General features: G+C 36.6%; 1 protein-coding gene across 1 annotated transcript in view; it reads right to left on the bottom strand.

Annotated features, from left to right (window-relative positions):
* Positions 1-27,381, bottom strand: part of DMXL2 (Dmx-like 2) — a 46,605-nt gene extending 19,224 nt beyond the window's left edge. Inside the window, exons 1-23 of the mRNA XM_009330955.1 lie at positions 27,257-27,381; positions 25,439-25,510; positions 24,654-24,732; positions 23,862-24,018; positions 22,823-22,889; positions 20,810-20,988; positions 19,914-20,097; positions 18,745-18,919; positions 17,707-17,940; positions 16,316-16,593; positions 15,435-16,131; positions 13,504-13,625; positions 12,346-12,435; positions 10,837-10,954; positions 9,967-10,086; positions 9,269-9,496; positions 6,863-8,542; positions 6,454-6,564; positions 5,312-5,481; positions 3,882-3,979; positions 3,556-3,721; positions 2,327-2,591; positions 477-1,579 (exon numbers count right to left, since the gene is read on the bottom strand). Coding sequence (XP_009329230.1) covers positions 477-1,579; positions 2,327-2,591; positions 3,556-3,721; positions 3,882-3,979; positions 5,312-5,481; positions 6,454-6,564; positions 6,863-8,542; positions 9,269-9,496; positions 9,967-10,086; positions 10,837-10,954; positions 12,346-12,435; positions 13,504-13,625; positions 15,435-16,131; positions 16,316-16,593; positions 17,707-17,940; positions 18,745-18,919; positions 19,914-20,097; positions 20,810-20,988; positions 22,823-22,889; positions 23,862-24,018; positions 24,654-24,684 — 6,273 coding nt within the window. The 5' untranslated portion in view covers positions 24,685-24,732; positions 25,439-25,510; positions 27,257-27,381. The remainder of the gene's footprint in view (positions 1-476; positions 1,580-2,326; positions 2,592-3,555; positions 3,722-3,881; positions 3,980-5,311; positions 5,482-6,453; positions 6,565-6,862; positions 8,543-9,268; positions 9,497-9,966; positions 10,087-10,836; positions 10,955-12,345; positions 12,436-13,503; positions 13,626-15,434; positions 16,132-16,315; positions 16,594-17,706; positions 17,941-18,744; positions 18,920-19,913; positions 20,098-20,809; positions 20,989-22,822; positions 22,890-23,861; positions 24,019-24,653; positions 24,733-25,438; positions 25,511-27,256) is intronic.
* Between the last annotated feature and the right edge of the window lie 272 nt (positions 27,382-27,653).

Raw genomic sequence — 27,653 nt, 5'->3', positions numbered from 1 at the left:
TAAAAGGGAGTGCTACCCTGTCTGACTTGGTATTATTGAGCCTTGCAGCTAAGATCCCATTCTTTGTAGCTCCCTTGCATGATTTGCAGAGGTCTAGGGAATGAGATCTTGTCATATTTCAGCAACTGTGAATTTAATTTTATATAGGTACCCCGAATGTTGTGATCAAAATTATAATTTCATTGGAACACACATATAATGCTGCAGCTATAATATAAACAGCAACATTTATATTCCATAATTATAGGTAGCCTAATGCTCAATGTCATATAACAGATTCTTAGGAACCAACTAATCAGGATGTGGAAAAGCAGCACACTTAAATACCAAGTTCTTTCTCCAAGAATATTAAAATGATCTTGACCATTAGACTTGCAGAACAGAAGCAGCCTCTATCTAGGTACAAACTTAAGCATTTGACAAAACTGATAGTCCAGAACTGTTCACGCCTGTGAATAGAAATTAGTTGAATTTACCTGCTGTGACTCTTGCAGCAAGAACTTCAGCTCCATTCTTACAGATGCTAAACCACCACCTTGTGCCCCGTGAAGACTACAATAACTTAGAAAAACTCTTAGAAGAGCTTGGTTCTTCTGCAGCCACCACTTTCGTCTTTCAGCATGTTCTCGTTTTGCTTGTAACCTACGTCTTTCTATCTGGTGCCGTTCATACGAACCAATGTCTGGCTTATCCATAATATCGTCGTGATCAAGTAGATCCCCATTTACTTTGGTATATGTTTTACAATAGTCTTTGCCCCCTGCGTCATGGTTGCATATTTCATGCATAGCGGCAATCTCTTTTTCAAGCCAGTTGTACAGCTGAAATCTGAGCTTTCCTCCGTCTACTTCATAACCCGTAGCCAAAGTTCTCAGTTCAGTCATAAGGATCTTCAAACAGGCTCTGAACTTCAGTTGTTCAGCAATAACATCAACCTCAGTGTCTCCTGCATCAGAAATCTCCCCGTGTGGTGTTTGTGGGATGTTGGTGTCCGAGACTCTCTCATCATCTTCTCCATTCTTAGAATCAGATTTCGAGTTTTTCATCATTATACCAACATCCTTGTCCTCTTCGTCTGACCCATTTTTGTCCTCGCCCCAATCAAGAGTAAGGGGCTCATCATCAAATTTTACTGCCGGTTGACTCCAGTCAAATTGTGCTGAAGATTCAACAGTATTTTCCAAAGCAAAGGAAGAAGTTGAAATTGGCTTTGACCAGTCTATATCACCACTTCCAGCACCATCCCTTAGGGTTTTGGAATCTGAAACACCAGCCTGTATCGGAGGACTAGATGAATCTTTCTCTGCAGCTACAGTAGACTTTTTTCTTACTTTAGGAATTTTGGAAAGAACTTCAAGAGCTAGTACAGGGCAGCCCACTTTAAAATGAGCATTTGCAGTAGTGAAAAATAATTTTCTTTCTATAAGATTAATTTTATCAACAAAGCTTTTCTCAGTTTTTAGACCTAAGGTGGCCAAAGTTCCTTCTGGTGAGCTGAAGTATCTTCGGATGAGCAAAGGGTGGGTCCGAAGATAATTGTAAAAACTGAATACCACAGGATTGCACGACTTGACGATAACTAAGGAATTAAATAGATACGACATCTATTGAAAATGGCTTTAAAATGGTATTATTCTGTTTTGCAGTATTTCCTGCATTACAGAGATTTGTCAAGACACAAAAACAAAGACAGTTTTGGGTCTAGTTGCCAAAACAAAATGAAAGAATTACTTATTCCCCACAAAAAGATTAAAGGTATGAGCTGCATGAGTAGAAAGATACTAAACTCTCTCATTTGCCTCACTGTTATATTCTGCTCAGCTAAGCCTAAAAAACACTGAGATGATCAGCCAGGTAGAGATTTCCTCAAGGGAGGGAATATGACACAGAAAGCTATGTAGCCACCTGCCATTTAACATTAATCTCGGAAGAGACAGGATAGGAAATCCTGATAGAACACTGCTAATTCCTAGAAGCAAGAATGAGAATTTAAGTCCATTGGAATAATCTAGTCAGCATTCAGTAGTAGAGATACTGTAGGGAAGTACCAAACAAAGAAGGCCCTCCTGAGCTTATCTGACAGCAGAACTAAGTTTGGTATTGGGGGGGTTGGAGACAAGTCCTTGGAAGAAATTGGATTTTTTTAAAATTTTTTTATTATTTTTAAGAAGAAGTAGAAATTGAACGGGCCAGTACATAAGCCAATTAATGATTTCAGCATAATGGCATCTCAGGAGAACGGACTGCATACGTACACAGAAAGTATTTCTCCTTCTCTACTTTGTCTTAGTAAGTTTGTCCCATCACACTAATGTTTTTCCCTTACCCGGGTTTTCATCATCATCTTTAGGTGTTTGTTCCAATAACGTGTCCAGTGCTCTAGTGTAATCTTTCATTATCCAGTATGCAATGCTTCTCAGAAATGGATCAGAATGCAATTTAGTAGAGCTGAATCCAGCTCCATCCTTACGGCAACCCAAAATCTTTTCATAAAGAATGGAGGTGTATGTGACAGAGGTTTCAAACTCTGATTCATATAAACGAGCGATAACCATAGCCAACTGGATGTCTTCCATTTTCTCAAGGCACACCTACAATAAGAAGTGAGGAAAAGGTTGCTGTATGAGGGAAAGATCTTTAAAATAACAGTGAAATGAAGAGCAATATATGTTTACAGAACAGATGATTTTTTTCTCACATTATCTGTTTTTTGAAGTATATATTCATCTTTGGGTCAAAAATGTGGTGAGTGAGATCTATCTAATTAACGTTTTCTTCTGTGTTTGGAAAGAGGTGTACTTTCTTCTCTTTCAGGAATTATGACATGTATAGCAGTGAATCAGCATGTCAAAAATTAATATGGCAGAAGAAAAGATGTTTATTTTTATTCTACCTAATAGAATAAACATAACTTCCAACTTTAATGTTAATACATCACTGGTAAGAAGATATTCGTCACACTGTCTCATCTGCAGAATTACATCTCTGAGGAAAATTCTTTATGTTCTCAGGTACAGGCAGACATACTGCATATAAATAGGCAGGATAACCAATTCTAATTCCCATTCTCTCCTGAGAGGTACTGCTTAGGTTATGATCCTGCCTACAGCTCTCACCTCCCTTGTGGCAGGCAACATCACAGCTCCACTAAAAAGGGATCCTAGGGCTGCTTCAGAAGAGAGCTCTGACTTCTTTTTTTACTTAATGTTGTAACAATAGGTCATGCAGAATAGCTGGAGGCTGAACAGAGTGCTGCAACTTAACTGTGCTGATCAAACAGAAAGTTCTGCCAGAAGGGTCATGACTGGTATTCCCAAGAGTGCTTCCACTGACGACTGATGTATCTGAATAATTATTCTGGCCTTCAGGTCAGCTTCCAAGCTGCTTTTCACAGTAGTGAAAATGGTAAATGGTATGTCTGCAGGGCACAAGGGGGTCACGCCATACCATTTGTGCTGCCACAATTTGTGAAAACATCAGCAGAGAACAGCTTGTAAGGATGCAGTTACATAAGTCAAATTAGAAACTGAAACTTAATTTCTCAAAAGTGGATACCTCTATAGCATCTTTCAGTGAACCTGCTAGCAAGAAAAATGCAGCTGACTGTTCAAAGCGTTGTTTTCCCAACAAAGCAAAAGCGTTTTTTAAAGCAGCTTTGCGCCATCTATCTTCACTGAAGTTGTGGCTGAAAAAGGCAGTCATCTTTTCATCGTGCTGGGACCTGCATAAGGAAATGCAATGTATACAACTACTTATTACATAACCTTAGCATACAATCCCTTGAACAACTTCACTTTAAATTAAAATCTAATCTTGAATGAGTTCTGCTTTGCATTCCTGGTTCAATTAAGATTTAATCAAGCTTAGTTACCAGAACTCACCTAAATAGACCCCACACCACTGCCTTTTTCTTCATAGCAAGGTAAAAAAGTGCAGCATCTAAGGCGTCATTGTTCCTCTGGAATGAAGCTTTTGCAACCTGTAGTAAACAAAACCTACTGTTATTACTGAAAATATAAAGGCTGCTTTTAGCTAAATAACATGTTCTCTGTCAGGGATGATGGTCTAGGTGACTGTATTATTTCTACAAAGCAACAGTAATTTCTGTCAGAATGTTTTATTCATATGTGACAGCTCTCATTACACTGTAAATGTTCTTAAGAGTCAGAAAAACAGCACTATTGCAGATATTAACCCCTCTCAACCACAGTGGGACATTACAAATGTGCAAATAGAAATCTTTTCTTTGAAAGTGTTACAGTAACTCATACTATTAGATGAAATTCCTCTTGCAATCCATTATTAACATATACTTAAGCTAAAACAAGTATTTCTTTAATGAACACTATTTGTTTTTTGTATAGGACTCAGAGATGTAATTGCATTTGATTTGGAGTACTAGGATAATTAAGTTTTGCTCCTGGATTCTTTGACTATCCTGTAACTTTTTAAAATGTATTTTTACAACAGATGACTTGGCAATTTAGTCAACTAGTAAGTACTTCTGTTCCACACACATTTCGGAGATTGCATTATTTGTTGTAATTCAAAGCAAAAGCTAATAATTATTCAAATCCATCAAACTTCAAGTTACAAAGCTGACATTCTTATTAAAGCAAGGGTTTAAATCTCATTGGTAGCTATGGGAAACAGTTTTAGATATTATCTCCAAAATATATTGCATTTTGTCCATTAGATCTCCCATAAGAAAACTCTGCATGCAAATGAGATTTGGTGTTATTTTGGTTTTACATAATATAGGTGCATATTTCTATAAAATAGTAATTTTGTGACTCTTCAGAAGAGTAAAACTTGCAGTTCAGATCTTTTCTGTTCTATAGTACTCCATTATAAAAAATACAAAATTTGCAAAAAGACCCTTTATATAGTTTTTATTGACTAATATTTTTAGATATATTTATTTCTTAAATAAAACCCACTACTGAACTCAAAGCATAATTCCCTGTTTAATCTACAGATATATACTGTCTCGTATATCTGAAAACAAGTTTCTTCTTAAAACAGGGTACTTAATATGATCTTTAACATACTGTAAAATATGGGGGGGGGGGAGAAATTAGGTGCTTCAGAAATGGCTTTTCCCTAGATCAATTGTATTATATCTTAAAATTGAATAATGGAATTTATAAGCCAGGACCGCCAACATCAGTTGGCGTAGAATAAAAAACTAGTTACGCAGCCTCCTGGCTGGGCTGGAGTGCAAAGGAATCTGCTATATACAAGTCACCATGCGTATCTGTTAAGGCATACCTAAAGCACGTAACTATAATTTGTAAGCAATAAAAAGTACCTTCTCGATGCACCTTCGGAGTGTGTTGATATTCCTGACCCACCAACCAATACCCATAGCTCTTAATTCAGACCACTGTGGGTCTCCCTTCTGGATAGCAGGAATCATGTTGATCAACTCCTCCTCAGCCTCAGAATGAAAAGCCCATGCAAAATGGCAAGTAGATAGGCCTAGACAGTAACATAAGATAATAACATTCAGAAGATTAAGACTTGTTAATAAGAAATGGAAGATGTCAGAGGTGCAAAGTGGGATCTCCAACCCATGAGTTCGGTAGGTCTGAGAGAGACCACTTCCCTCAACAGGGAGTAGAGCTGCTAAAGGAACAGCTGAAATATCTTTTTGCTCACTACGGATGTCCTCTCCTCAGTGCTTCCTCCATTGTTTTCCAGTACCCCATTCATATATGTACTGGAGTTATACGGTGAAAGACTGAAAGAAAAATATACCCACGAGTTCGGTAGGTCTGAGAGAGACCACTTCCCTCAACAGGGAGTAGAGCTGCTAAAGGAACAGCTGAAATATCTTTTTGCTCACTAGGGATGTCCTCTAGTGCTTCCTCCATTGTCTTCCAGTACCCATTCATATATGTACTAGAGTTATACGGTGAAAGACTGAAGGAAAAATATTCTGTTATCACAGAGGCAGACCCGTTCTGGGCCAGAAACCTTTCTGTCTGCTGTTTAGGTGGTAACTGCTTTACTTTCCTGTATTTCACAACTGCATTTACTCCGATTGAGCAAGGGGCGAAAACCTGCTGTGATGGAAGTAAGAAAATAATCTTTGAGGTAAGGTAAAGCCATGCTCATGTAAAGCAACATCTTCATTCTTCCAGGAGAAACAATGAAATATATGTACAATCTGTACATTACCTGGCTGGGGAACTTAATCATGCCTCAAACTGAATAACTGAATGGGGTAGAATCTTTCTTCTGTTCTAGAGCTATACTTTTTTTAGTATTCACAGTGCACGTAGGGAAGCCTATACTAAGCCTTTGCAAGATAAGGGCCTTAATGGAATAGTTATAATCTAAAATGAACATGCAGATAATAGAAATATCATAATATTCTAAATCAAACACAACCAGATCCTGTCAGCTCAAGTGGATCAAATGAAAGCAATACTTCGCTCTAAGAATTACCTTGGTGAAGCAGCTGAACTCGATACAGAGGTGGGAGTGATGTCAGAAGGCAGGTGTGCAAGCGCATAGCCAACAAATACCGTAAGCCACATTCATCTAAGGTATCCCTTCCTGTGAAATATAAAATACTGACTTTTGAACTTGCAGGTGACTACAAGAGGCATATATACAACTTATCATATGCAGCGTGTGAGGAATGCATTTTTCTAAACTTGCTGAGAACCTGAACTACCAGTTGTCTATGAAATATACGTAGACATTTATATTTAAGTGTTTTTCTTTCTTGCTGTATCTAATCTGAAAAGCTGATGTTAGCTTTCAGCTTTGTTATCCCGAAATACCCAAGGACTAAGTTTACCTTTGCTGAGAAGAACAAGAACGTTAAATCAATAATACGTCAGTTACTAACCTGAGTAATTCTTATCTCTGTTCTCATCTAGTTCAGTGCTCGTTGTGGCCACAGTGTCTGCCAAAGCTACAAGGAACATCTGCTCCAGTCGAGTGAGGCCTGGCAGACTTGAGTGCATCAGGTGGCTTGACAGGACACTAGCATGTTCTCGGCCAAAGTAAGTCGGACCGTACTGCGACAGGTTAATAACTTTGGATTTACTCTCCCTCTTTTCAGGCTCAAAATCAATAAAGTCTTCAGTTGTAACAGGCTGAATCTGGAATAGATCCGAGTACTGATCCTCTGTTTTTCTCTTAGCATGATCTTCAGAGCCCTGAGGTATTTTAGAAGTTTCTTCAGAAACATAAGTGGCATCTTGATCTGCAGCAAGCAGTGCATACAGTGGCAGTGGGGGAATTGAGTCTATCTCTGTGTAATCTCGAGTACCATCTTTTCCAGCTGTGATGGTATCCTTTGCAGTACTGCCGCTTACGCTAATGGTGCGAGAAAGATGGCGTTTAGGACCAGTTCCTTCTCCAGCTTCTGTGTCTTTAACTATTGCAACTTCTCCTGCAATACATTTAACTAAATGTGATAGAATGGCTTTGGCTCGGCGAACTTTACCCAGATCCATAAGTTCTAATAACTGGGTTGGATGATACTGGGGTAGAGTAGGTGAAAGAACGTGAGCAGCTTCAAAAAGGCCACCATCCTGAATTACAGTTGGAGTGCCAAAAACATCATCCACAATACCTGCCCCATCAATTACACTGGTCTTCTTTGCAATCAAGCTTGTTTTGAGCGGATCTTGTGTTGTTGAGTCTTCAGTAGTAAAAACATCACTTTCTCCATCACCAAACTTGACAGCGTGTTTCCACTGGGCATAAACATGCATTTCACAGTCCATTCCCACTACCAGTATACCATCTCTCACCCAGGACAGAGAAACAGGCAGTGAAGGAGTGCCATCTACAGATGATACCAAATCGATTGACCTAAGCAACACCCACTTTGACTTTATACCTTGTTTTATGCTACCACCTAGTGGTAAAGTAATGACAGCTACTCCCTCTTTGCTGCTAGTTTGATCTGTTACAATTCCCGAAAGTCTTCCGTACATGAAGATGTTGGCACCAACTCCAACTGTTAATATATGTGAACCATCTTCTTTTGATACCCAGTCCAAATGCACCAAATGCTTGATACTGGGCACCAGGTATTTCTCTTTATTCAAAAAAGCATCTGATTTACTGTAAACAAATAAATTACTATCTACACTGACCCTTGAATCAAGTACACTTCCAACCTTAACTAAATCATCTAGATGAATTGTCTGTTCCAAAACCCATTCTGATCCTCCTGTAGACTCACATTCAAGTATACAAACATGCATGGAAAATTCTTTGGAAACAAAACCGTTATGCTGTATGGGTTGTTTGTATGCTACTGCAAGACGTCCTGTGTAAGAACAGCTAACGGCAACTGGCCTTCCTACTATGCTCACTGTACTGCTGTTGTCTTCTCCTTCATCATTCATTAAAGGCCATCTTCTCCAGTGATATGTTTCCCTTTCTTCGTGTTTGCTGTTTAGGTCTGTCTCTACAGTACATCTCCAGAACCGCACTCTGTTGTCTGAACATGATGTTACTATCAAATAAGGTGCGAGGCAGACTGGGTATATTGATGAAGAACTCAGGTGACCTGAAGTCAGAAGAAACGTATTTACTTTTAGTAATATAAAGTAGAATGCCTATATGAATAAGGCAGACATAACACTGTCTAACTACTGATAGAGCGCTTTACAACCTGGTATTATTTTTCTAATCTGGAGTTGGGTAAGGGCAAATGTATTAAGATTGGTAACAGTCTTGCAGCTTGAACATTACTAATCGTCTGCATTTCTGGTCACTATTCAAAGAAGATAAGCTGGAACTGAACTAATTCAGAGAAGGACTGTTAGAATAATGAGAGGAATAAAGCCTTAATCAGATGAGATTAAGGAAGTTAAGATTAGGATCATACAAAAAAAAAAGAAAAAAAAAAAGGAAAGGAGGGGGGGGGGGGGGGGGGAGAGGAGAGACACAGACAGACAGAAGAAGGTGTAAGTGCATCAGGTAAAAAAAGCACTATATACCCAACACATTAGTGCTGGTAGATGAACAAGAGGGTATAAATCGTTCATTAATAAATTAGAAGTTAAGTTTCCAACTATTAGAGCAGTAAGTTCCAGGAACAGCTTTCCTGTGGGGACTCGATACATTGATGAAAGGGTAACTTGACATGGACACAATGATTTGAGAGAGCCTTTTTAGTCCCATGTTCCCCGTATCAGTAAATCAGAATGTGATAAGCTGAGGAGATACAATCCTATGAACTAGGAGGTAAATTAGTGGACCAACTGGATAGAAAAAAAAATGTTAAATTTACCTGCTGAAGGAGTTGCTCTTATTACTTCTACACCAACAGGAAGATCCAGGGGTTGGCTATACACAAGTCTGGAGCTCAGAATGAGTTTACTAGCAGTCTGAAGATTAGCAATTGATGAAGATCGTGGAATAGGACTTATACCAGGTGATATATCTGGAGAAGAATCCACAGTCTTCTGCTCAGGTACACTAAGCTTATTTTCTGATGAAGTAGCTTCAGTTGGTTTTGCTATATAAAAAAAAATTGCCAATGGTATTAAAATTGTTTATAAGTAAGGACAAGGTATGAATATTCTGTCATCAGATTTATATTTTTTAGCAGTGCTTAAGTTACACAGAAAATATATGATGTGTGCAGGCTGCGTTAGTTTTATTGCATGCTGTGACTATTCATTTTAAGAGACCCATAACATTCTGAAATATTGATAGTTTAAAATAAAGAATCCAGTGCTTAAGTACATTACTCATGCTATCAACAAATTTTTGTATTGCTATTGGTATGGAATGCAACCAATGCTTGTAAGGAATCTCACCGCTTCTAGTTCATTGATAAATTATTCCGAAGATTCCTGACTTTGAGGCTTCTGCTTGACAAAGGTGACACAATTTGTTTTAAAATAAACCACCAAGCTTTAAGTTTTATTTTAAATAATATGAAAGAAATGTCCGTCTCTAAGAAAATTACAGTCACTCACTCACCTAAACAAGCTTGCACAGATTTGAGATGAAGATCCCACATCTGAAGAACAGAGCAGCCATTACTATCCTTTTCAATTACTACTAGGTAGAACTTTTCTGAGAAAGGTGGTGGACGATACCCTGTAATTTAAACATATTATCACGATCATGAAGTTTACGTTCAACATATCTAATTTTCAGTAACAGAAGATTCTCTAAAAATTGTTGATACTAGAAAACCTGTTTTCCTCTTTGAAAGAAATTGCTTGATTATAAAACAAAATATTCCAGCAGTACCACTAATAACAATCAACATTTTGTTTGCTTATGGCTACAGAAGAATTACAAAAATAAAGAGATAGACTGACTTATAGACAGCCTTGAGTATCAGTGGCAAATCTAATTTATTAGATGTGTTTGACTTCCCAGTCTGAACTATTTTGCTAGATTGTAAAGACTCTTTTCCACCTGCCTGCTTTCTTCCTTTTTCTTTTAAAGTTGTAAGTCTACTGCCAAATTCCCCAGTTACTTTCTATTGTACGAACGTGGAAGTCAGATATATTCACCTTATCACCTGGAACTACATATTGATGCAGAAAATACACTTCTGTTCTGTTTTGTACACATTTTTATATATAACACACAGCATTTTGAAAAGTAGAATTTGTCATATAAGTTAAAATGTTTTACTCTAAGCAAATTAGAATGCCTTTGTTTAATACTATTACCATGTAAACAACAATTCATATGAGCAGCAATGAAACAGCCATTTTACTGAATTCTACAGATTCTCATTAAAAAGGAAACTAGCATATGCCAGCTAGATTTCAATATTCTTTAAGAATGTTTTTGGTACCTACTTCATTCGTATTAGTTATTTTTATGCTATACCTTGTGATGGCTGGAAAAATATCTCCGTTTCCTTTCCTTCCACATCTTCCTTTTGTGGTTTGTATCCCAAAATGAAGTCTTCTTGAAAGACATGAAGCAATTGTGTGTTTGAGCCACACTGAAACATTAAGCAATAGTTATGCTTCCAGAACAGTATTAGCAACATTTTGTACTAATGCAATTATTTTTGTGCAATCTAGCTACTGATGAGGATCGCTTTCTTTTATAATGTTGAAAATTATTTTAATGCACCAGAAAAACTGAAAGTTTTCCTCTTACATTAAGAGCAGCATATTCTAGAACCTATTGTTTGCGTATTCAAATAATGCCACTGAGATCTACCATGCTAGACAAATTCTGTAATAACATTTTTGCCGCAATTGTTGACTAGTATCTAATTGTTGAATTAGTATCTGATGGGTTTTTATTTCTTTAGGTGTTGAATAAATGACACTAGCAAAACCTCTTGGACTTTCATCCCTCTTCAGTGGGAAGACACGTCTGCAGTGAATTACTTGGGAAATCTCAAAAAGGGAACCATTTGCAGATTTTCCTTCTCTCTGATATCTCAACAGCTGTTCTTCCTGACAGCAATAGATTTTTTTGCAGTGCCTCCACCTCTCTACAAAGGAGGCTGCTAGCAGTGAAATCCTTTCCTGCAGGCAAGGAAAAATATGTCCCCCAAAGACAGTGATGGGCTAAGTTTTCATGCTGCAAAACACCCTCTTTTTCCAGAGGTGAAAGAGATTATTCTCCGTACTCATCTATAAAAGTTCTAGAAAAATATTTTGTAAATCTGAACTTAAAATTGAAGATCCTATGTAATTAATACTTAAAAGACATGGAAATTTATTGACAAATAGAGAAATACTTCTTTATATATGTCAAAACCATCCAGATGTCTAATTAAGAAATGGTAAACCACACACTTTTCACAGGCTGCTTCCTAACAAAAAACAGCACTGGAACATGTATGATCAAAATAACTGTAAGAACAAGGTGTAATAATACTACCTCCTCATTGTTTGAAATGTATGTCTGTATTAGTTAAAAGATAAAAATTTGTCTTACAAGACAAAAGAATTGAAGTCATACATGACTATGATTCCTACAGTTTGGAATAGTTAGGTCTAGTTTTTAGGTTTGGGGTTTTTTTTAATGCTGTTCATCTTTTTGTTTGTTTGGGTTTGGGGGATTGGTTTTTTTTTTTCCCTTTAAATTATGATGGTTTGTAAACCAGTCTGTAGTTAAGTTTTATTTTCATCAAGATTTATGCTTAGAAAATATTATTACACTCTAACAACAGGCTTTGAGCTCCTAGCAACTAAAAGAAAGTTGTCTGACTAAAACATTCAAGGTATCTCAACATTCACAAAAATTTAAGGTAGTCATTATCGCCATAGAGAAATGTCATCTCTTTTCCCTCTTTTCAACAGATTAGGTTAATTAACAGACAAAGCTATTAAACACCTTTATGTGATACCCTCAAAGAGTTAACCATTTATTTACTTTGTTAGTTATTGCATCGAGTTCAATAATGCATCCTGGTCGAGCAGTAGATTGTTGGCTCACAATGTTAAACACTTCCCCAATAAGTTTCTGAAACAGAGCAAAATGAGAAGAGTTAGTATATTTTTCCTTCAGACAGAAGGAAATTGCAGTCATTTACAATTAACTGATGCTTTAATTTTTCCTTGTTGGCATAAACTGTAACAGACTTCTCCCTGTTGTCACTTTGGCACTTATGAATAATGCGTTTATCAAGACATTTGCACTGTTGTGAGTCTGCAGCTATTCATGGGGATAGCACACCAGTTTTTATGGAAACTAAATGCTGTTTGTTTAAAGATTTATCCTTTCATGACATAACTTAGTATCTGTGCCATGAGAAACTCAAGTATACTGCTTCACTTTTGTTTAAAGCTTCAGGTTTTGTCACAACATGTAAAAAAAATAGATCAGTACAGCTTATATGTAAACTGAAGGCCCAATTGGTTTTTTTCTGGAATGGTCACAATCATTGCTCCTAGAACAGATTCCTCAGACTGATCTGATCACTGACAGGCTCTATGTTGCAGGATAGCTTATAAAATAACAGGTGAATGGAAAAAAAGGAAGGATGTGCTGCTTTATACAATAGCAGTGCAAGGTCAGGTTTTACTTTGCTTAAAGTCACAGAAATGAAAGATATAAAAGGATGAAAAAATTGCTTATTACAGGAAAAAAAGAAAGTTAATATTATCCTTAGCAATAACCTGCCAATTCCCTCCTATCCCACCACCTCTGCCCTTCCTCATATATGGATTTAACCTAGGTGGATACACCTAAGTCTTGCTCTTCTGTCTTAAAGTCTTGCTCTTGACTCCCCTCTTTTGAGAAGAAAGAAATCCTATTTTTCCTTTCCCCACCTGCTACAGGTTGGGGAAACTTGTCAAGGAAATTTTGTTTCAGTCCAGCCGCTTTTAGTAGTAATAGCTGCATTTCTGTCTGCTAACGTTATATACAGACAGCTGCAAAACATGCAATTATGCAAGGTATAATGCATAACCTATATGCAGAATGGCACAAAAATTATACAGAACTAAGTGAAGACAAACCACTGGAGGGGAAAAAAAGTTACCTTAGTTTTATTTTAATACTTCCAAACCATTGCTACATAAAACTTACGGATGATTCAGGGTCAGATAATTCATCTAGAAGTTTTCGTGCATCTACAACAGCTTGATAGAGTCTCAGGTTTTTGCCATCAGATGCAACAAAGCAAGCACTAGCGGAGTTGCAATATGTACCTAATAGAAAACACAAAAATGTCATAGTGAAAGAAAAAAATGGCAGTCAAATGGCATCAGGTAGGCTATTACAATCCACTTCACAATATCTGAATATGTTTCTAACACAATTTTCATAAAGTACTGAAGCAAAAACCCTAAGCAAATGTGTGCATTAAAACACTATTATTTGAATTTTGAAATAACTCCCTTTCTGCTCATTTATGTAACTGAAACTCCTCAGAAAAGTTGAATAATCTAAGCAAAATTCATTTATGTTTACAAATGTTGTTCACACATGCAAAAACCAGTATGAAGTACACCTAAGGGAACGCTGCCATTCCTTAAAAGGGTTGTGTTCTCTTCACCGTCACCCCTAAGGAGGTGCTCGGAAGGGCTAACTAGCTTCCCTAGGTTGTCAGAGATGACTTAGAGTCGAGTCCAAGGTAAACTGTTCAGAAAAGCTGTATTAGCTATTGTTTTTTCCTTGTTTACTGTCCCTAGGCTCTTTGGATAAAATTAACCTCTATGAATATTCCCTTCTACCCTCCAGTTAGAAGTGCAGACATAAAAGTGGAGGGAGAAATATATCTGCAATAGTGAACAATATATGAAAAACTCTAACAGAGTGTCTTTATTGCTTCTCTATAGTCTGTAGAACAGGTGTGACATGAGGTTTTCTGTTATGATACACGTTTTTCCTCTTACATTCTAAGAGGGAAGCAGCTAGTTATTTGTGTTTAGAAGACTGTGGGATTCAGACAGCACAGAATGTTACTATGTTAGCAGAGAAAATGGATTTATTGTACTTTAAATCAAAGATAGGTTATGCATTTATTAAGCATATTTAGGATTTTTGAGGTTGTACGACATCTTTGACACCCATTTAATCGTTGCAAAGGTCAGACTGACCTTAGCATAATAAAATAATCTGGCATTGTTAGTATAAAATTTAATGTTACATCCACAGCACAAATGACATTTTTAGTACTGTATACAAAGATGACAACTACTACAACAGCATCTTTACGATAATTCAAAAATAAGTATCTGAGTGGCTGAATTAAGAGTAACATTTGTAAAGACAATTTTCCTAACTGCAATAGAAAGCCCTAAAATTAAATACGAAAACTGAAGAATTGTCCTAGGGTATTACACATCAGATGTTGTACTGCCTGACCTCTGAAAAAGTAGTGTTTGCAGTTCTGTAAAGTTAATGTGGTCTATTTCTTTAAAAATATTCTGTGTTCTAACTGGGCTTTTGTAAACCACTGACGGCCTGACGAATTTCGGTACCGTTTCGGGATCTTCTAAGCAGAGTTCTTAGCCAGCATGTTAAAAGATTTTGCTACTGCAAATTTTGGCTGAAAATCTTTCCCAATAATTCAGATGTTCAAGCAGTCCAAATACTAGTTCTGTTCAACTCGCTGCCTCCTGCAGCTGTATGTGGCCAACAACCCAGATGCCCAAGTCATCAGAACATCTGCATTATTAATACCGTGTCGACACAGAGAACGCTCAGTGAAGCTGCCTAAAGCACTGAGCAAGGGGATCGTCTTGTTCTTTGTGAGAGTGATGATTGCTTACTCACACAAAGAAGGTACTGAATGTTAGCTGATCCACAGTAACTACAGACGCACTCAGACCAGATGAAATGTTTTGAAGCAGCTTAGCCTCAAATGAAATAAAAATGCTTAACTTGCATAATACAAGGAAATTGCTGAAAAGTTAATATAAATATACTCCAAATACAACAGTAATTTATTTTAACAGATTCATTCTATGACCCGCAGTGTTAACCCTATATAGAAACATACTAAGTATACTCACCAAGGCAATAGCTGGGAATAAGTGTTGGAAGCCAGGCTACGTTAGAGAAAGCGGAGGTATGAAGAGAGTTAATCCGAGCCAATTCAGATACTCCTCCAGTGTATGATAAAGGTCCTATAGGGTCTACACGCCACAGAATGAGCTCACTATAGATCGCGTTTGGGTCATGGAATGTACAGGTTGCTGCATTTTTAAGTTGCTGCCTAGAAGAGCCTTTCACATGTTTAATAGGATCCATTATTCTGTTTATCCTGTCAGAGTCCCAGGAACTGTCTGATTCAGGAGTTAATAGAGCATTATGATGAGAAGATGTTAGCAGTAATGGTAAAACAGAATGGCAAGCTAGATCATTGAGATGAAAACGGTGACCGCAGTACCTAAATTTATGTGATACAGTTAGCACAGTAGTGAAAGCTGATTTATCAGCAAAAGTAACTGCCCACTGATTTAGAGAGCCATCTATATGTTTGGAAATCATCATTACTATGGGAGAAATTATATTCACGTTTGCACTGTCCTCGGCAAAGCTTGGTCCTTTATTTGCTAGAGTCTTATCTGAAAAGTCCATTGTCTTCTGATGTACAGCGTTACTGTTATCTTTTACAAAGACAGGGCAAGCATACATCATAATATTTTTGCTAAGGGAACTAGCATCTCCTGATGGAAATGCAACAGGAATCCTAGAAGAAAATGAAACCTAAAAAAAAAAAACCAAAAAAGAAAAAAATTAGTATATAACAACCCAGCTCAAGTCTGAATAAATGTTAGCTGTTTCACAGGAAGTACTTAAAATTAAATTCACACTGATGTTCAGATATAAAAGAAAGGACACAATGATTGTTGAGATCATAAATAATAAAACCATTTCAAATATACAATACCTGAACTTGTCGAAAGATGCCTGGGGTGTATTCATCTAAATATTTCACATGCCACACCAAAAAGGTACCATCAATAGGATGGATGGTAAAAAGCATGTCTGGATTTCTGTTCCATTCAGTTAGGAGCAACTCAATTTTCCGATCTAACAAAACTGTTGGAAGAGGCATGTGTGGGCCTGCTAGTAGAGATGTTTTGGGGCTTCCCTCTCTTTCACCATCTTCATGTTCTGAAGAGCCTGTACCAGTCCCTGTCTCTGATTCTCTATCTATAGACAAGTCTGCAACAGAAATGAAATGTGCCATTTTATGCATTGCAAAGATTTCCCTATCAGTTTCTATTCAAAACAAGACAGTATTTTTTAATCTGCTAATAGTACTATCTGGTAAGAACATTCATGCACATTGAGGGTAGAAACATCTTTGGTCTGTCTGTACAAAAATATGAGGCTCTGGCCTTTGAGTATTGCTTCTAACTATGCAATACAAGTAATAATAAATGTAACTATAAAAATCCAGATACTTAGAGTAATACCCTGCCCAAGATTATTCTGGGCAACTATATAAAACCACACATTTTATATGAATGCTGGTTCCAAATTAACGTGGGGGTTTTTTGTATTTAGAAGGTAATCATGAAATATACGGTATGTGATCACTGATGAAGCAGTATGTATTGCATGTTCAGTAAGAATTATCACACACTTAACTACTGCATTGGTAATCCAGATTTTAAGAACCTAAGCATTATAAATGACACAATGTATCATCAGTTTACTGCCACTAATTGGTCTTACTGGTCTTTGTAGACAGATTTTTATTTTTACACATTCTTACTGGCCAAGTGACCCTCCCACAGCAATGTAAAGTATTTCTGGTAGGATATGTTTTCCATCATTAATTTCAAAATATGTCTCTCTGTTCCTTTGTGAACAGCTACAGTTGGGATCATCGGGTGATCTACGGTTTAAGATGTAAATCTCACCAGTACTAGAAACAGTGCGGTTGCATTAAAATGGAGCTATGATGTCCAACCCTTCTTGAAGCTTGCCATAAATTGGTACGTCATTACTGACAATCAGATTGTAAGGTAAATAGAGGGCAGGTCTTAGTCATAATTTCATAGCTCAGTGGACTATATCCAAAATGGAAATGAGACAAAACCTACCTTTCTTTTTCACTGTGTATATCACTATTGCGTTCCAACAGAGTACATAACTGAATTTTTCATGCGTACAATTACAGCAGCCAAAATTTCAGCTGTAAATGTCTATTTATTTTAGATTAGTGATAAAGTGTTAGCACTTACAATTCTTGTGCTAAGTAACTGCATTAATTATTGCATTAATGTGCTTCAAAGTAATTCTTGTGCTACATATCTCAATATTACTAACCATGATCTAATTTCATATGTAAACCTCTCTCTTTTTCTTCCATTTCTTCTTCCTCTTCAACCTCAACATCAAAATCTTGTTCCAGTTGTTGTTCAGAAATTTTTCTTAGATGTTGCATAAATACTTCAATAGAGGATGTAAAATTAAATTCTTTATTATTCAACCAGTGAACAACGAAGCCTCCATTTCCTTCATCTATATTAAAAGCTGTTCCAGCCAAGACTGATGGAATATCTGTGGACATTTTTAAGGAAATAAAAAAGCTATATATTAAACTGCTCATCTTTTTTTTATATATATACGCACACACATATACACACACACACATATATAGACACAGATTTCTTAATTAAGACATTTAACTTATTTTAGGTAGAACATAATTTGTGCCTGTAAGATTAGAAAAAGTAAGATGCAGATCAAGTTTCTACATGCAATTGTAATAAAAAAAGGAGTAAAGATATTTTAACATCAATAAATTTACATGAAAATTAATTCTTATGTGAATGGTAAATGATACTCAACAGTTCTAATTGCTCAGTTTCATATGTTGCAGTCTTGTTATTTCATGTACAGATTTTAGGTATGGCACATGATTGCTCTTTAATCTTTTCCTTGTTTAAAATATTCTGCATTATTCTATAAAAAGCAGCTGGTTTCCTGCCAAAAAATCTGGTACAGCTTTTTTTCATTCACTATATATTCTGTAGGATGCAAATACTCTATTCAACATACACCACCGCCTCCCAAAACTCAACAATCAAATGCCAGGCAGAGTTGAAATTTAGGTTTCTTTTGCTTTCTGATGTGCAAAAAATTTAATTGGCTTTTAAAAGCGCTGAAGGTATTCAGAATAATTTCAGCCTCATTTGTCTTACAAAACTCCATGCCAAGTAACAGACTTGTGAAACAAGTCTTCCTACAAATTCCCTGTATTCAATTAGGCAAAGCAAAGAATGTGCCTCTCAGCCCCCTTTATTTCTTTTTTTAATTTTGTGCAAATATATTATTACAGTTTAATAAATGGTTGTATTTCACCTGTATTAGGGTTGATGCTTGCTGCTATATGGAAGTGACCAAGCGCATTTGCGTGATGTGAAATGTGACGCTGAACTTCATGAGTACCCTGTTGATCTGGCAATACATCTGTGTGGGTAACAAGAACTGAAGATCTCCTTTGTCCTTTTCTCATGTTTTTCAAATGGTGAATTGTCTGGTATAGTTATTAAAAAAAAAAATTAAGAAATACTAAAAAACTGCAAGGTAAAAACTCACATTTATATAAAGCCTAAAGCTTTTTAACTTCCTTCTACCTAAGAAGTGAAGACTAATTTCAAAAGGATTATTTTAAATAGATTTCAACAGAGATTAGTAACACTTCTGTGTATCAGTTCTGGCCAAAGGCAAAGCTCTTCTACCAGTCTTCTCAAAGTTCCTTTAATATCTGCTCCAACAACAACACAAAAATACACACTACTTTATGTAACATTCATAAACAAGATTACAACAATCTAAAAGCAGTAACCTTTGCAATATAATTTTATAATGAATTATTTTTGTGTAACTGAAAACTGCTGAGAGCATGACTGATTCAACAGCCCAAAGCATACTTGGTTCCACTCTCCCTATTTGTTGATGGTCACGATATGTAAGAAGTAAAAACTTGGTCTGATTGTAAGTCTACAAATAACTGGTGGGGTGGTTGTTTGTTTTTTGTTTTGTTTTCTTGTTTTTATATTGACAAGTTTTCTCTTACTGTAAACAGACTTGATACAACTTCCACTGAAATATAAAGTCTCATAATACCGCCTTTTGGAAATGCAATTATCAAATCAGATAACTAAAAATTAAGAGAGTTTATTTACTGCTTCCACTGTTTTTATAATTACAGACTTTCAGACTCAATCAGAATGAATCCATCACTTACTATTCCACATTAAACATTGTCTCTTCCCATCACTATTATTTAGTCTATAGAAAAAGTAGATTGAGTTCGAAGAACATAGAGCTTGGATGCAGAGTTGCAAAGTCTCTGACTTCTTCAGTGTTTAGTAACAGACTTCAAAACCTGATATGAAATAATTCAGACTATTCTGTTATGCTTATAAGAACTAGATAATACACATTCTGAAGTTCTACATCCTTTAAATATTTAAATTTTAAGACTCTTGAAATAAAAAATTGACACAATAAGTATTTACTTGTACCTCTAGTGCATGCTGTATTTTGTCCTTTTGCTTTCCAGATTGAGAGATAGTGCTGCTAATGCTGGAAGTGCTAGTTTCACAGATCTGCTCACCGAGAAGGGTATCTTCTGGTAATGTCGTCTCTGCCCACAGCCGACAGATGCCATCAAGACATGATGTGAGTAACACATTACAGACCAAACCCCTAATGACAGACATAGCAAGGTTACTACCCAATGTAATTAAATTAGCTGTATGGACACGGCAGAAATTAGGGGAGTATACAAGTATTTAGTAGTTATTGTTTCATCCAAATTTCTGCCTCTCCCCTAACTAAAGGTTTTATATCAGCAGTGATTTTTGGCGTGCTGATAAACCCATAGATTATTGGCAAAAGTGCATGTAAACTTGGAACGGTTATTATTTGATAAATGCAGCAGTTATTACAAAACTGCAGTTATGAAACTGCCTAAACTATCTGACTTGCTGGACTCTCTGAGGAATGCATAAATTTTACTAAATAATGAAAAGTGAAACTGAACAAGTAATTAAACACCAGTATATACAATAAGGCACAGAAAATAGCTTACTAAATGCTAATCATTTAAACAAATATTTTATTTCCAATGTCATAGCACCATTTGGTGAAGAGAAACCCTTACATCCATGTTTCCTGGCATAACTTGAGAAGGCACTGAAGTTTAGACCATATTTTAGTATAAATCTCACCTGTTAACACGACTATCGCTACTGTACTAGGTAATACAGAAGCTTACGGGAAGATGTTGCTATGTTTTATTTCTTGAAAGTAGAAGCAGAGAAATCTAATCATGTTTTCAGTGGCCAAACTTTAAGCAGTGTTAAAAAACACTTGGTCAAAGGCTTGCTTGTTTTTTTAAAAAAGAAAACTTTCAAACCTGGGCATGTACTTGCTAATGTTACGCCATGAAAATCCTGTCACTGCTCGAGGATGCGCCAAATAAACAAATGAGAAGTGGACAACCCCTGAGCTTTTTTTCTTTTCTTCATTCTCTTGGGGCAGAAGAGACGACTTCCAACCAGTCATAGGATACCAAACCTTTAGGAGGCAGTCATCCTAGGTAAAGCAATAAAAAGACAGGGGATTAGCTACCTCTAATTAAAAACGTCACAAAAAGAAAATCCCAAATAATAGGGAAACTGCTGTTCTTTCATGAAAATGTGATCTGTGGCCCAGAACTATTTGCAGTTTTTTCAGACAACCCATTTCTGAGACCACTTATTTCATTGATGGTCATCCTGGAATGAGCTACAGGACTGAAGAAATATTCTGCTGGCAACACTCCACTCCCATAAGGAATTTTTCTTCCAGTCCAGTTGGCCCCCTACTTTCCTCTTGGCTCTCTATGCATTTTCTGCATAGCACATATGCACGCTTAAATCCCATGTCCATTTCCCTGCAAAGACAGAAGCCAGAAATAGGCTGCCACTCACACTACGATATTAAGCTCATTAACAGTCGTCTTCTCCGCTGAGACAATTCATGCTGTAAGTCCCTGTTGGTTCCCACGCACAGGAAGCCTGACTTTCATGGAAAGTACTGTACCTACAGAGCACGGGCACACGATAGAGGAGCAGATGCATATTACAGCCTCCACCGGCACAACCTATGCTACCCTTCTGGTTTGAACAGTTGGGCACCACTGACGTAATTAACTGAAACGCTGATGCAGCCATACTACAAATGCTGATAAGTGAGACCGGAGTATGACTATACTGATGTGAGCTAAGGACAACGTTACTAGTCTGACAACGGTACATTGTACACAGCTGGATGCCACATCCCTGGATTTCAGGACTTGCTGCTGGAGTGGAGATACAGAATAAAGTAAATAAATAAATAAATTACAAACCTCTGAGAGTGTAGATAAAAGATAGTATTTCCTGACAAGCATCAGAAAGTACAGTATCTGACCACAGATTCTGCAAGAAGCAAGTCTGACAGGCAACCCTGTTAGGAATTATGATCAAAGCTGTGTATCTCATGAAACAACTAACAGAAGACGACTTCTGGAACCATCTGCCTCATCTACTTAGTCAAATTCTTAGCTATATAAAAGTATATTCATGGGAAACAGAACTATGGAATGAAGCACGTCTTTTGATAATTTTCTAACCACAATGATTCTAAATGTGATGTTTATTAAGGTGTTGTAAGTACGTTTTTAGTCATAAAACAATGCAGCTCATGATTCAGTTGTCCTCTTTAGTAAGTGTAAGAAAACAAAGGTTCCTAAAATTCATCTCACTGTTCAACCAACATTAAGTGCAAGCAATAAATGCTTACCTATCCAGATGTGAAAACCAAAGGGAATCACTCAAATGAGAAGGTGACATCAAAGAGAATTATTAATTGAAAACTTAGCTTGAATAGCAATTTGACAAAAAAATATGCCAAACTGAAATAGAAGTTAAGAACCGATAATTGAACCCAGAATTCACTAAACAGAAAATCTTCTCTAATTTATCCAGAGGTGTGCATATTATACCAGTTTAAATGTGTATGTGTTCTATCATAATGATCTAAAATTTATCCTCATTATTTCCAACAGAAGTAGAAAAATATGTTTATGCATATCTGAAAGTTCATCTAAGTATACTTTATCTAAAACATATATATACACACACACACAAGTCTGTATCGCTGTCACTCTATTTCCAGGTTGATTCTCAAGTATTCAGTAAGAGTACACAGCTAAATCCAATTTCTCGCTGCTGAAATTCATGGAATTACACGAAAATACAGCATTACACATGAGACGATAATTTAACTTAGCTCAGACTACAACAGAGTTTATAGTCCAGCACTATTCTATATTACTCAGTTACTTTTATCAAACAAATGCAAAACATTGCAAACACTTATTTAATTATTGTCTTTTTGTCCTCACCTTCCCAGCTGTTGCAAAGTATTCACCATCAGGAGACCATGCCATCAAACGTACCGATACTGCAGTCCTAAAGAACACAAGAGTAAAGTTTTAAGTTGTAAGTAAAGTACATTTATTCTATAGTATTATTCCATGTGTATTCAGTTGATTAAGCATTACTGTTCGTCATTTAAATGAAATATATTAGTATTTTATAGTTGTTGCTTTAAGCATAATTTAGAAATAGCAGAAGCATAAAAAAATATTTGCTACAATGAAACAAAATATTTAGTATTTTCACGGTTTTACAGAAAAACAGCCCACAAAATAAATTGTTTTAAGTACGGCAAGCCTAGGCTAGATCCGATGAGATCACAGATGTGAAGTTTGTCCCACCTGCTCCTCTACTCCCAGTGAAGCCAAGACAAATAGTAGGAAGAAACGGAAGTGAAGATCTTTTAGATAATTTGTGATGCTATTTCTCTGTGACTACAGCTTATGGGTCAGCTGTCTGAAAGAGGAAAGCAGCCTATGCAGTGCTTTGTAGGCACAAAATCTAAAATGGTTTCAAAAAAAGTCAAGAGAAAACAGGTTCTAGGCAGCTGCTTCCCAAGTCTGCACATATATAGAAACGGCTGGTCATGAAGCACTTCTGTAACATGGATCTCAACTAGAACTGGGTAGAAAGAGTTTCAGGACCCTCTTCCTAAGAATCAGGATGCAGCTTTCGTCTTTGTCAGTGTAGCATATCTGCCTGCTACTGCTCCCCTGTTCAGACTCATCCAATTATCTCAGCAATACTTTCAAAGATGAGAAAACGGGGACAATGTTGACACATTGCCAGTCCTACAGTTTGGGTAAGCCTTTGAGTAGGTTATCTGGTGATAGGTCACTTGAAAAAGTGAGGAATTTTTGTTTGGAGTAACTCACAGTGTTTGAATTTTATGGTATTTTAAGCTGATTTAAAAGCACATTTTAAAATATGGTTTTGGAGAGAAGACAGGGTTGATATATGAGGTGGCATTGCAATTTGTCTTAGAATAAAAGTTATCTCACTCACTTGCACTGCCAGACACATTTCCAGTCATTTAGAACTGGGAGAACTTTATCATCTTTGATCTGACTGTCAGGATCATCATCTTCATCACCTTCTAGAATGTCACTAGATGGAGGGGCCCACAATTGCAAAAAGTCAGTTGCTGTCAGCAGCCTGTTACCTGAAAGTGAGTAATAGCAAAGCTGTGAAACCAAGATGATGCATGTATATTGAAAGATTAAGCCTGTCGTCATATTTTGTTGAGAATTATTCAAAACAGGTTGAAAACTCAACTTTCTGAAGTTCATTTTAAATACGATAGGGTATTCAATCATATTATAAAGCTGTTTTTATTAAAACATTTTAAATTTATAATACCTTTTAAGAAAGAACATCAAGGTTTTTTGGTGACTTCAAATAATAACTCATATTTAATAATGAATGTTGCAGATGCTAAATAGCCATTCACATCTCAAATAAATATACGTTGTTAGACATCTTATAAATATCTGTGTCTGGGTACACTGTTGACTTCAATTGTGATAAAATTCTGTTTAAATGATTTTTAGTGGTAGTTTAAGTCAGCAACTTAACACTGTGATTCACAAACTAAGATCTTGCACAAGAGACTCAAACACTTGGCACAGCATCTTCACAAATGCTAACTGTAGATGCACATTTTATGCAACACTGCCTGAGAACAGATAATCTAAAATTTCCATATTCACGCTCTCACTTTACTACCATAAAAATAATTTGTGTTCAAGTTCTCCTGACTACGAATGTTGAACAAATACTTGACAAACATCACATTACCTTGAGGATCCCACGCCAGGTTGTAAGTCATAGAACTGAGGAAGAATTGCCCAGTTTTAAGCCACTGACACTTTAGTTGCTGTAGTTTAAAAACAGTAAAAGATTAATTCTCACATCAACAGCAAAATACAAAGGTATTGGTATTTCTTTCTTTCTCTATGAAATTGCTATCAAGCCTGTTGCAAAAACATTCAGGACCTAGTGGTGGATTGCTGAATCTAGTTTTAATAATGTCTTTTAATTGTTTTATAAAAATTAAGTGCATCACAGAGTGCCTTGCGAACCAGATCTGGACCTGTCACACATACAAATATATCTGTAGATTACTCTAAACTACTTAGGTCATACATTTATAACAAAGTAAGGGATGGCAGTATAGATGCAACAAAGATTGTGAAACCTGCTTGAGAACGTACTTAATGCTTGAGTGCTCGGCCACGGCTTGCTGTTAAAACAAGCCTGGGTACACGTATACAAGCCTAAGTCATATTTCTGTACCACAGACCTGACGACCTCTTCAAGTTAAAGAAACACCAACTTGTCACCATGTCATTCTAGTATGAGATTCAAGAACAAGATGTCGTTGTGAACTTAGGAGGAGCGCAGTCCCCAGTTCGATTCATGCAGCGGAAGATTCTACCCATCTGATTTTGTTATGGATGGTGGAAAATATTTATCCATTAGTCTTTTGTGTGCCAATGTAATATAATAATGATAACCATCAGACAGACTTTTGCCTCTTCTAAGAACTTAAACTGAATTACAATGATGAAATACATACTTACACAATTTCTTTTATGAGAATTTATACCAAGCGGTTCAAAAATACAAACAGCGTTTCCATATGATGCTGCAATCTGGAAAAAAAAAAATTGAAGACTCAAAATGCAAGGTTAGGAGATAAGTGTAACTGCTCCCTAGTATTCCAAAACAGTTAAAGAATTTCCAGTACCTCTTTTATGTGCTGTTGTTCAAGAAAAGTGAAATGAATACAAATGTCATTAATTGTGTTATAGGTATACTTTCTTAAGGAAGTTGAGAAATACATACTTCTGCACAAGCCCATCTTTAAGATTTTAACTCTAAGTAGGGAAGACATCTTGTTCAGTGGGATAAACACTGTCAGTCAGATCTAATATATTCTTCTAGGGTAACTACTGTTGATGCATAAGGGAAAGCCGATGCCTTCACCACTTCTGCTCACATTCTGTCTACTTCACAGCTAACTAATAAATAAATTATTAGCGTCTGGGTCTCAGTGTGTTCCCAGATTCCATTTTGTACCACTAAATAATAATTACAAGAAACAGGAGGAAACGTAATTCTATTTTGAACAGTTACATACATTTTGAGGGGAGACAAATGGTAAACAGAAAAACTGAAGTACTTATATCACTCAGCCCCTCCATTTCTTTCACAGAAACTTACTTCACAGAAACCTCCATACGCGAAATGGTCTTTATTAGGAATTTATCTGGTCATGTTCCTAATACTCATATGCTTATCAGTACTTTTGACTATCTTTAAAATTCCTTTTTTTTTCCCCAAAAAGATTTTTAAAAGAAAAAACGTTTAAGTTCTTCCCATTCAGAATCTGGTTTCCTCAATATAGAAATGATGTAAGAGTTTCACGACATTTATTATGAAATCTTATTTCCTCTGCGGGGGGAGAGGAGCCAGGGGGGAAGGTTGCAACAACATGCTCCCAAAGAAGAAAACAGACCGCGAGCTCAGAGTCCTGAATGCAGAACCACCCGGGGTTCATGGTGATCTTGCAGGGCCACCGGTGCAGCTGGAATCCCTCTTCCAGTCCCACTGGGACTGCACTGCTGCAGCGCAGGGGCCATGCCAGCTAAACCTGCCCGAATCCTAATGAGGGCTTTCTCAACACTGCAACCAAGTTTTAACTAGCTGATATTAGTAGGCAGAGATAACTGACACACAAAATTTGCTCAGTGCACTACCATAACTCACAGAAACTAGTTTTTTCTCAGCAATCTAAACTGTCTCTTTAGCATTGTTTATGGATTAAAAACAAAACCACAGAGCCAGTCAAGGGGCCATGCAGTTATGACGGCTCATACTGTAGCACTTCTAAATGTATTAAACATGCCTAAGCTTTTCTGAAAAATAAAGTATTTCTAATTAATTACTTTGCAGGACACACATGCACATAGGTGTGTATGTATATGTATACGTGAATGATTTATCCATGTCTTCTTTAGCTAGATGAAAGTATACAATAATGGAGACAATAACAATAATTTTGGTACCATTCCAGTTCTGATACTACACTGTAACTAATACATATTCCCACATTTTGTGAGACTTGTTATTGCAGGTCCTGGAAAGGAATGAAAACCATTGTTACAAGATGCCTCCTGCTTCCCCTTCCCCCTCCAAAACATAAATTATTACTAAACTGAAACAATTCTCTGAGTAACACAAGAAGTGGTACTCAGAAAGTTACAGATCAGTAAAAACTGATCTTTGTCATAAAATTAACTCATTAATACCATTAATGTATTATGTTGCTGTTTGAAAAAATTGGAATACTCTAAATGAAATAATTAAATTCTATACAAATTTATTAAAATCCTTACCCTGCCTTGTCGTTGTGAGCACTCCACACAACTGACCTGGATGTTTCCATGTTTAGCACCGGGAATAATCTGCACACATTCAAAGTCATTTGCCAGAATTACAATGTCACAACCAGAGCCATATGCCTGAAATATTTTTAAAAAGAAATACAATTAAAAAACAGATTTAAAAAACTAACTCAAAACTTATTAGATGACTTAGGTTTTTGGGAGTTCTGTGAAAATCCCCATTGAAACAAGATATTACTATGTAGCGGGTTTATTCCTCGCCAATTCAGTAGCACCAGCAGAATAAGCAACAAGTGAAAACGAAGTCGCAAAGGAGACCTCAAATCTCCCAGGGTTTAAATCACCCCAAACAGAAACAGTACAAAAAAACAACCCAAAAACCAAACCC

This window comes from Pygoscelis adeliae, unplaced genomic scaffold, assembly GCF_000699105.1.
Source record: "Pygoscelis adeliae isolate BGI_AS28 unplaced genomic scaffold, ASM69910v1 Scaffold318, whole genome shotgun sequence".
Classification (NCBI taxonomy): domain Eukaryota; kingdom Metazoa; phylum Chordata; class Aves; order Sphenisciformes; family Spheniscidae; genus Pygoscelis; species Pygoscelis adeliae.
Note: the sequence above shows the minus strand (reverse complement) of the source record. Positions and strands in the feature narration are given on the sequence as shown.